General features: G+C 31.3%; 1 protein-coding gene across 1 annotated transcript; it reads right to left on the bottom strand.

The window, feature by feature from the left end:
* Positions 1-6,500: 6,500 nt before the first annotated feature.
* Positions 6,501-9,987, bottom strand: LOC118044002 (probably inactive leucine-rich repeat receptor-like protein kinase At3g28040). Its single transcript, XM_035052143.2, has 2 exons — positions 8,216-9,987; positions 6,501-8,118 (listed from the first exon to the last, which is right to left on the bottom strand). Exons 1-2 carry the CDS (start codon positions 9,775-9,777, stop codon positions 6,642-6,644), a joined length of 3,039 nt encoding a protein of 1,012 aa, XP_034908034.1. The 5' UTR covers positions 9,778-9,987; the 3' UTR covers positions 6,501-6,641.
* Positions 9,988-11,811: the final 1,824 nt, after the last annotated feature.

Raw genomic sequence — 11,811 nt, 5'->3', positions numbered from 1 at the left:
ATGACAATGGATGATGGACAGTTTGTTATTGGTGGTCGTTTCGTCCCTTTCTTTTTTTTCTTTTAACTGTTAGGAAAAGTACATAATTGTCCACTTTGTTTATATATATATATTAATTTCATTCATTGTTTTTTGAGTTTTTATTTTTGTTCAAATCTTCTTTTATAAAAATTTTATTTGTTTTCAATTTAGTTCTTCAATTACAATTACATGTTATTTTTTTTTCATCTCGGTCCTTATTCTTTTAATTTTTAATTTTTTTTCTTTGCTTTTTTGTTAAAGTTTCATTGGTTGTCAATTACATCATTCGATTAAAGTTTATGTTTTAATTTTTTTCAAATTGACCCTTATTCTTTTGATTTGGTTTTTTTATTTTATTTTGTTAAAGTTATTTTTTGTTTCAATCTAACCCTCCAATTGAAAATTTTGGTTTGTTCTTAATTTATTTTTATTTCAATTTTCACCATTATTCTTTTAATTATAATGTCTTAGATCCTTTTGTAATCAGTTTTTTCTTCAGTTTCTTCCTTTTATATTTGATTTGTTGAAAATTAAGCTTTATATTTTTTTTCTATTTATAATGTTTTTGATCTAATGACCAGATTTACGAGTTTGAAAAGTTAATATTCATGTTTTTTTCACTTTTCACTTATTTTCTTTTATGATTTTATCATTCTACTTTAGTTCTTTTTTTAGAAAAAAAAATTAATTTTGTGAATATCTTCAATTTCTTTTCTATAAAATTATTACGGTTTCATGATCTATGTCATGGGTTTTGCAAGTATTTTTTGAATAGGAGTTTTTTAAAATTGTTTTGTTTGTATTTGATTTTTGAAGATATTATTCTACTTCATCTATTTTTATTTTTATTTTGTTTTATACATATGAACTTTGTTTTCAAAATAAAATATTTATTTTTAGATAATATTCTTGATATGTTCGATCTTGCGTGATTTTCTTTACGACGTGAGTGTACTCAATTAATTTCATTTGTGTTTCTATTTCTATTATCTTTTGTTGATTTAAATAAAAAAGTTCAATAAATATAATCGGGTAAATATCTTATTTTTTGTGGATCTTGATCTTCATTCATCTCTCGATTTTTTCTTTAATTTCTCTTTTAGTTATTGTTAATGATTTTTTTTTTATTTATATAGATAATTATTGATTTATTTAATTAAGTTTTTGCATAGACTTTTTGATTTATACTTTGAATTTTTATGTAAAAAAAAAAAAAACACATCGATATAGCTTGCGTACTCGATATTTTGTTTTAGAAAAAAACATGACAACTTATAATGAGGCACAAGTTAAATAGTTTATATATAACTTAGAGTGTGATTGTGTCTAATATAATTTTTTGTTTTTGTTTTTAATTGACTTGCATATTTTGGATATTGTGGGTATAATTATGTTGGTGGTTATTTATGGTTAAAATATTCTGTTTTAATATTCATTAGGTTTTGGATGGAAATCTAATATAGAAAAAAAAAATTCAAGGAAGGTTAGAATGTTTGAAGAGTTAAAACTCGAAAATATCACTATACTTAGAGTCAGGGGCGGAAGTAAGGGGGGCAGGCAGGGGCCCGGGCCCCCCTGCAAGATATATTTTTTATTATTATTAGGTAATTAAGTATAATTAAGTAAGAGAAAGTGTTATTATTTTAAAAAAGTGTGCCTTTCTTTTTCTTTGAGGTTATTCTTAACGTACATGAAAAGAAAAAAATATAAAAATATTATTTTGTGAAATAAAAAAAAATCACCAATTTAATTTAATATAAATCATGCAATGATAAAAAACAAAAATAAAAACATAAATTATATAAAAAAAAATTTCTATAAAAATATTAAAGCAAACCCATCAATTAATTTATCTTTTATCAAACAAAACAAGGTAATTTAAATTTTAAATCTATTTTTTTTTGTTTTGAAATGTTTGTTAATAATTTGATGAGATTTTTTTATAGTTCTACCATTTTTGCTCCTTTTTTTTTTCCTCAAATATGCTAATTCTACCAATTGTTTTTTGAATTTTTGTTATAGTAATTTTTTTTTCTAATGAATTATATATATTTTATTGGTTTGTTTTGATTATAATTGAATTTTTTTATGTTGTTTTTAGAAGAGCCACTAAAATTATTAATTTTTTCTTACAATATATATTTTGATTTTAGGTTGAACCATGAACAAAATAAGAAGAATTGATAAGATAATCGATGATTTTTATTTTATGAAAGAACAACAAGCATAATTAAAATAAATATATAAGAATTATTTTTTATTATTATTTTTTATTTCAAAGTTTATCAAACATAAATAATCCTTCACTTTAAATAATGTTTCTTATATACTTTGTATATTTATATTTAATAGGTATAATTACCAACAACATTAAAGTAATGAATGAACTATGAAGATGAAATTAAATTAATTGCTTTGACTCAATTTAGTATTTCTCCAAACCTTTTACCTTATATAAAGATCATTATATATTTGTAGTAAATTATTTAAATAAATTAAACTAAATTATATAAGTTCTGATTTATAACTCATGTACAATAAATTAAAACAAATATTATATCTTATTATATTAATTCAGATCCTTCCTAAAAAATATTTCTAGCTCCGCCCCTGCTTAGAGTGTTTGGTTTTTAGGTAGCTTTTGTGGTTGTGGTTTAAAAAAAATACGTTTTAAGAAATTATGGTTAGATGTGGTTGGTTAGATTTAGATACGTGTTTGGTAAAAAATGTAGTTGAGGTTTATGTGCAGCAAAAAAACAGGTATTAAATGTTTGGTAGTTTGTGTGGTTGCGGTTGCTTTTCAAAGTGTTTTTTATTTGGAAATACATCAAAATAATTTTTTTATTTTTAAAAAATTATTTTTGATATCCTCACATTAAAATGATATGAAAACACACAAAAAAAATTAACTTGAAGTAAAAAAAATATATTTTTTTTTTCAAAAACGTTTTTGAAACGCAAAAACAAACATAGTTTTATGAAACTCAGTTACAAAAACATGTAAAAACTGCATTTCAAACTTAATTTTTTAATGGGCCCCACAGTAAAAAACTCAATTTAGTGTGTTACCAAACACCTTACTCTTTTTTTGTTCCATAAACGCAAAAGCTTTAAGTAAACAAACTAGTGTGTTTGGTATTGAGGTTGTGGCTGTGATTTGAAAAAAATTGTTTTATAAAAACATTTTTAATTGAGGTTGATTTGGAAAAATATATGTTTGGTAAAAACTATGGTTCAACAAAAAGTAGTTTTAATGTGTTTGGTAACCGTTTGAAAATGCAGTGCAAACCATGTTCCCAAAACTTTAGTGTATATTTTTTTCCCAAAAAATAATTTTATTTTTTAATATTTTTTAGATCGTTTTCGTGCGCTGATATAAAAAATAATTGGATTTCAATATGAAAAAAAAAATTAATTTTCTGCATTTGTAAGTGAAAAACACTATGAATCAACACTGTTATCGTATTCTCAAACAGGTAAGCTTTTCAAATTGAGGTAATAAAATAAATATAAAAGACATTACTATTGATGGTTTTTTATTAGAATCTCGTAGATTTAACTATTACTACTACATCACGAAACAAGCAATACTTATATAAAGATTATGGATTATTGTTTCATTAAACTATCTGCAATTCCGTCACGTACAAAATTCATCCTGCCTTGACTACAATTTGCATTGATTTCAGAGTGTTCAATAACATCGGGTAAAATCTCATCATGAACGTAATTGAGATTGTGATTAAATTCTGCAAATGCAGCGTCATCATGTGATCTCCTTTTAACGTAATTATGTAGTGTCATTGATGCCACTACAATTTCAACTTGTGTTTTATATGCATAAGCAAACATATTTTGTAAAATCCTCCATCTTTGTTTCCATACTCCAAAAGAATGTTTTATGACATTACATAGCGACGAGTATGCTCGATTAAAAACTTCTTGCCGATTTCTTGGTTGTCCACAACATCTAAATTCTTGGAAGTGATATCTCTCACCTTTATATGGACCTAAATAACCATACTCATTGGGATATCCAACATCAACCAAATAATATTTACTTGTAATTACAAATAACATTCAAATTTTTCATGTAATTAGTAAATAAGAAATAGATTTTTATACTTATAATTACATAACAAGTTTTATTGTATAATTACCTTATGGTGGTTTATGAAATTTTATATTTCTATTCTTAATAGCCTCAAGAAAAATATATGTATTGTGGGCACTACCTTCTCATCCTGCCCACACAAACATGAACTACATGTCAAAACTACAAGCAGCCATTATGTTTTAAGTCGATACACCTTTTCTTCCGATAAATGAAATTTGATTTTTAGTTGATATGCAAGCTTGCACATGTGTTCCATCAATTGCACCAATACAATTCTACATGAAAACCATTGATAATATAATGTCATTCCTTACTAACATGCATAAAACTATTTTTAATTGAATACTGATAACATTAACAAATATGCATAAAAGCTTTACAGAGGAATTGAATATGAATTCTTCTGCAGAGAAGGTTGATGTTGTTTTTTCCGCCTTTGCCTCCCTCTTAGAAGAGAGTCTCTTTTTATAGTAAAGGAGACAACCTGGCGGGGTTGGTTGCACCGAAAAATGATTCTCTTTTATGTCTGAGTGGAGATGCCTTTTATAAGTGGGAAACACCTTTTATAAAGAGAAATGATGTTGCACCGAAAGTTTGTTTGTCGTGTTCTATTGACAATTTTGTTGGGTCTTCAATGCTTTGTAATGGGTGGCAATATGCCAAAGTAGTAATCTTCATTATCATTTCTAAGAGAATATGCTGGAGATGATGAACTGGAGGAGCTGGATTTGGACAGGACTATTTTGGGCTCTTGACTTTGTATGATGCCTTGCATAATATTAAGATATTCTTCCTCAGATTTTGCAAAGGCAAGGAGAGCTATAGTATGAGCCTTGCGGGCCAGAAATTTAGACTGGGGATGGTGGTCAGTAATGGGGACTGATTGATTCTTTTGTAACTATTCAATTATAGCTAATTTTGAACTTTTAGATTCTTCTGCAAAGAAATCTCTCCATTTGATTTTGAATTTGCGAACAAGAACTGGATGCCCTTATTGGAGATTGTAATAAAAAAATAATGAACATACCCATGGAACAAAACATTTTGTATAGAATGTCGAAAAAGAAGAAAACTTCCTTTTGAAAGGAGTAGGTTGAAAATTTTGTTTGAAATGGAGAAAATCATTTTCAACAAGGGGGTGGTCCTTGAGGAAGTCAACTTGACAACCAAAATAATCCCACCATTAAAGGAACTAGATTGGAAGCTTTGTAGTAGTCATGGAATTATGAAAGTAGAAAAGTTAGGAATGTCTATGTTTGGAGTTTTGGAGAAAAAAAGCATTGAACCAGGCTTGTTGGTAGTCCCAAGTTGTATAGGAAAGATTGGTGTTGGTGAAGGATGTACGGAGGAGCATGGGAAAGGGAATTGGTTTGTTAAGAGGTTGTTGTTAGTCTGAAGGATGTATGATGTTGTAGATAATGCATATGGAGTATGCAAGTTCAGGGTGGTTTGGATGTTATTTGAAATGTTTGAATTTTACAGAATTGGTTATTTCAAGAATGGTAGAATAATAGGATTGGGGTTTTGTGATATCCCAAGGTTTGTAGTGTCAATTCAGAGAAAATTTTTTGGAAGCAACGATAAAAGGATTTTCATGGTAAAAACCTTCTTTTATGTGTGTGTGCACGCGTGAGATAATGAGGAATATATATAAGTTTGGCTTATGCTTATAATTAACCCTTATTGTTTTGTTAACTGATTGACCGAAATCTACCAACCGGTGAACAAAAATCCTTCAGTACAACCGATCTATTAAAACTGACCTATTGGTCAACCAAAGCTAAACAAGTTAACTGGTCAACCAGTTCAAACAAACTAGTCAATCGGGATTCTAAATTCTTGATTTACCAGTCTCCCTAAAATAAAAGATTGACACTTCAAATAATCATAACAATTAACCCCCAACATTTAATTCATAACAATTAACCCATAAAACTTCAATCAATTTATTAATTAACTCAAAACATAAACTTCAAACCCTAAACCTTAACAAAACCAAAATCAAAGTTAATTACAATAATCATCCACATTAAAACGTAACTCTTACCTTAAACACCTATTTTCACTAATTCTCTTCCCTATCCTCTATCTTTCCCTCTCTTCTCTTCTTCTTCCACCTCCGAATCTCTCTCTCAATTTCATATTCTTTCTTTTCCTCCTCCTGCTACTCCTTTTTATTCTTCTTCTTTTTTCTCTTTCTTTTATACTTATCAATTGGTTGAGCAACTACCCCAATGTCTCTCATTCATTTATATTTAATAACTACTCCTCCACGGTTATTGTTGTCTTTTCATATTAAAATCTTTCTTCTTATTTCAAAACGTTACAAAAAAGGAATGATGAGATACCGATGCAATTAGGGGAGGATGAAGAACTAACTGTTTACAACAGAAATAAATCAAACAGGAAGCAGCTGCTGATAATACAATTCTCAGAAATCAAAAGGTAAAACAAGACATGATGAGAAAAGGAAGGACATGTCTTTGCTTACAAGGTTCATATCTTAGAAAAATTCTGTTCTTTGTGGAACTGGGGTCTTGATGACCTGCAATATTTGCACCACTTCTGCCATGGAAGGCCTGCTGGAAGGTATGTGAGAGGTGCATACAAGGGCCAATTTGAGCACTGGAAGAACCTCATCCTCAGGATAATCCCCCATGCTTGGATCAACACAATCAAAGACATTACCTTGTTCAAGCAAAAACCTCACATGATCCTTAAGTATCAGCACATTGTCTTCACCATATTCCACTGGCCTTCTTCCAGTCACTAGCTCAAGAATCAAGATTCCAAAACCATATATATCACATTTCTCATTGATTCTCAAGCTCTGGCATGATAGTTCTGGTGCCACATATCCTAATGCACTCTGAAATCTAGTACTTATAACATGCCTATCAAGCTTCGCCAAGAACCTTGCAAGTCCAAAATCCGAAATCTTTGGGTTGAAATTTTCATCAAGAAGAATGTTGCTTGGTTTTATGTTACAGTGAATGATTGGTGGACGGAAAGAATGATGCAAGTGTGCAAGTCCCTTTGCTGTTCCAAGCACAATCTTCAATCTGTTTGCCCAAGAAAGATGTGGAGCAGACGGTATCCTTTCATGGAGTTTGGCTTGCAAACTACCATTAGGTGCATATTCTGATACCAACAGCTGCAATTGAGGAGTCCAGTAATACCCTTTTAATGATAAGAGATTTGGGTGCCTTGCCTTTCCTAATACCTGAACTTCTCGATGAAAATCTTCAGGATATTGGATAATGTTTAATGTAAAGAGCTTCTTTATTGCTACCATTCTTGCCTCTGAACCCAATGAGACCTTGTAAACAGTTCCAAATACTCCCTGACCTATCTCAGCAGCCTTATTAAGGAGTGCTTCTGGATTGCTGATCCAATCAGGAGATGATTTCGAATCGAACAGGACCAGCTTGCCTGTGGATAGATTTCCGGACCTGGAAGAGCTCGAGCACATGCTTTCCAAGGCATGGTCCACAAATGCAAGCCTCTTCCGGACAGATACATTTAGTAGACTTACGAGTATCACTCCAAACAAAATGAATATAGCTGCTGAAATTGCAATGATAGTTGAAACACTGAGGAACATATGATGATGGAACCTTGCGGGGTGAGAGGACACGTTTCTTGGTTTCTTACCATCCCCTTGATTGCCATAGGCATACGGATCAAGTACTAGAGGCTTGGGAACATTCATCTTACATGGTCCCTTCAACAACGGTGAGCAAATTCCCAAATTCCCCCGCAATGCACTTTGATCCAAACTTGGAAATATACCCCCAACAGGAAGCCTGCCCACTAGCTTATTATAAGATACATTTACAGCCAGAAGATTCTCCAGTTTTCCAAGCTCTTGCGGTATCTCTCCGGTCAGCTCATTGAATTCCAACTTCAGAATCTTGAGCTTGTTTAGCCTTGAAATGGACTCGGGAATGGAACCGCTCAAATTATTTTGGGACAAGCTCCTGCAAATAAAATTAATGGTTTTCACATTTGGTACGTAAACAAGCATCCAATAAAGCATTAGTTGTAGTTTTGAAGTGGAATTGATGCAAGACTTACAGCAAATACAGTGATGAGCAATTTCCAATCTCTTCTGGAATTTGGCCCACCAATGAGTTTCCATCCAATTGAAGGATGTTCAAACTTCCAGACTCACATATATCAGCGGGAATTAAGCCAACTAAAGCACTGTTTCGAAGATCCAACACAGTCAAGTTCTGAAAGTAGCCAAGCTCTAGTGGCATTCTTGATTCCAGATTGTTCCAGGACAAATTCAAGTATCTTAAATTAGATGAGAGACCCCTTTCAGCTGGAATATGTCCTGTGAGATTGTTCTTTGAAAGATCAAGTGTATGAAGAGATGAAAAGAAAGTAATCGAACCTGATGGAATTGAACCTACCAATCCATTGTCTGAAAAATCTACTTCCTCCAGCTCAAGATCAAACAAACCTTCTGGTATGCTGCCATTGAAGCTGTTACCTCTCAACCGAATCACTGATAACATCGTGCAAGAAACCATTGAGGTGGGAATGATGCCAACGAGTTTGTTATTGGACAAACTCAAGAAGCGCAGAGATTTCAAGTTACCAATGGATGATGGGATGCTTCCAGTTAGAGCATTGCTTGATAAGTCCAAGTATACAAGATTGGTCAAGCTACCAATCCACTGAGGGAACTCACCTGCCAACATATTCTTGGATAAACTGAAAAAGCTCATTGAACTCAGCCTCTGAAGAGATTCTGGAAGTGCTCCACTAAAAAGATTGCGGCTTAAATCCAATCTATTCAAGTGCGGGCACAGTCCAATATCTCCAGGTAGTGGTCCGGAAAAGCGATTTCCCTGTAAATGGAGCTCTTTCAAAAAGTGAATGGCTGATACCCCTTGTGGCACGGACCCCGAAAACTCATTGTGTGAAAGATCCAATTTTCGAAGCCGCTTCAATGACCAAATCCCACTACTAAAATCTGGGTCACCGGAGAAATGGTTGTTGGACAGATTAATAGTGTTCAAGGAAGAGCAGCTCAATAGCGAACTAGGAATTGGCCCTTGAAGTAAATTCCCAGCTAAAGAAAGGTAACGAAGAGATTGAGAGTTTCGAAAAAGATTATCTGGGAGTGGTCCGGAGAATGAATTCCCAGAGATATCAAGAAACTTAATGGAACTCATATTGTCAAGAAAAGATGGGATGAGGCCTGAAAGACTGTTGTGACTAAGGTTAAGTCTTTCAAGATTTGACAAGAAACCAAGCTCAAGACTAATGCCACCGCTAAAATTGTTTTGAGACAATGATAATGTCTTCAAATGCTGCAACTTTTGGAGCCCTTTACCTAATCTACCTGATAATCCCAAGCCATCGAGTGAGACTTGAGAGACTCTGCCGCTCACCGGATTGCATTCTATGAACTTCCATGAACATGGTGAGTCATCGTCTCCGTTCCATGAGCTGAGATAGGAAGATGGGTCGATAAGGTCTGCCTTGAAAACAATCAAGCCGAAGACATCATCATTGATTTGTATCGGTACACTATCACTTCCCATGCAACCTTTAAGAGAAGCAACTATAGAAACTAGCAAATATAACAACAAATGAGAGTAACCCATCACTAGTGGGGTAGCCATTAACAAACCCAAACTCTCTCTACCTGGTTCTTGGCTATGGAAAGACCAAGAAATTAAACATAAGCTATAATATCGAGATACTGTACTTAACAAGAAATCTAGTATGGATGACTGTTAGGTTAAACTGTGTGTTCACGAGAAAGTGAGTCTGAGGTGAGATAGGGCAAGACATTTTTTTTTCTTTTTTAACCCAAATGGAGTATATGTAGTGATTAAAATTTTGCTGCTATCACCTTGTCAAACATCACGTGAACAAAGTGGGAAGCTAAAAGAGGGAATGCAAGGAGTTATTTCCTCATACGAAGTAGTAAATTAAAATTTTGCTCAAGACAATAGGTCCAGCACGTTACAAGGGTCTCGTCATCTCGAGTCCTGACACATTCCACCACACACCAAGTCTTTTGTATTTGTCTATATACAAGCTGTGTAACATGTCTTTGCTGAGACCAAACTTGTCGTTTCTTAAAGCACCTTCTTCTCCTGTTTCAGATTTCAATAATGCATCAGCTGCATATGACATTGCTGTTTCAAAACAGCTTTCGGTGTCCATATAAAGATGCAACTAGTTGCTTCAACTATTTTGCTGCTGGAAATACGTAATTTGCCTCAAACTTGACACCATTAAGGTTTGTGGCTCTTTTGCAATGTTCTAGCCTCTCTTCTTCTTCTTCTTTCTTTTTTTTTTTATAAATCCTGCCCCCACCTCACATGTTAAATTTGACTAAGGTTTTATTTTTAACTAAACCATTATGTTCTATTTTTTTAAAAAAAAAAAAATCCATATCAATGTTATTTTTTTAGTTTTTTTATAATATAATTTGAATCAACTCAAGATCTAAGTCTTGAATTAGAAACGACTCTAAAATTAAATGGTTTAACCTTGAATTTAGAAGAATAGTGTAGTAGTAAATGTGTTATCCATGTGATAGCAACTCTTCTACTCCTATTTTAATTAGCTCCAATTGAGATAGATAATAAATAGATAATTTATCTTTTTAAATAAGGTTGATTATTTTTTATTTGGTATTTATTAAAAAAATTAACCAAATTAAACTTTTTTTAAAAAAAACCAAAACCGGTTCAAACTGACTGGTTTCAGTTTAGTTCGGTTTTTAAAACAAAAACCGGTTCAAACCGGTTTGGCTTGGTTTTTTTCTGAATTTTAATCGTTTTAATTGGTTTTTTTTCATGGTTTGATTTTTTCAGTTATTTTTTTAATTTTATTTCATCAGTTTAATTAGTTTTCTAGTTTTTTTGCTCATCCCTATCTTTAAGGACACAAAACATACTAGAATTATCATGTTGATGTTAAAATATTTTAGAGGATTTAATGAACAATATGTATGTTTAGTACCTTAATTCTAACTCATTTGAATAATTATATTCAAGTAAGATAAAATAAGTTGTTTATAGATCCTTGCATATCTTTGAATACACAATTAGTTGGGCAGCATATTCAATGTTTCCCTACAATTAATTTGGCTTGTGTTAGCATAGGGGGAGGAGTACCTTTTTATTTATTTTTATTTTTTAAAAAAATGTTTAATGGAGAATATTCTCTCTTACCTAAATCTAATCATGTTCTTTCACGGATTCTAATATAAAATTTTTAAATAGTAATTTGTAGGTCTTAACAGTCCCTTTAAAAATAATGTATTACTAGATTATTGTTTGTGCAAAAGAAATCTTTTTTATATGTTTTTTTAATATAAAACAAAATTTATAATGTTTAATATATTAGATGAAGTAGGGTTAATAACTTAATATATCAAATACACTTAGATTATGAAACCCTGATGATTTTATAAAAAAATATCAAAAAATATTATTCAATTAAATTCTTGATCAATTCAATACTAAAAAATAAAATTAAAAGTAAAATCCAATTAAAAAAATAAGCCGAGTTAAATTAGATTAATTTGCTAAACCTTGATCATGAGACATTAATAACCCAATAAAAAAAATCAAAATAAATTATACAGTTTAACTATCAATCAACCCAATATTGAAAGATAAACTTAAAAAATGATAGAA

Source organism: Populus alba, chromosome 2 (assembly GCF_005239225.2).
Source record: "Populus alba chromosome 2, ASM523922v2, whole genome shotgun sequence".
NCBI lineage: Eukaryota > Viridiplantae > Streptophyta > Magnoliopsida > Malpighiales > Salicaceae > Populus > Populus alba.
This window is presented reverse-complemented; position numbering and strand designations above follow the sequence as displayed.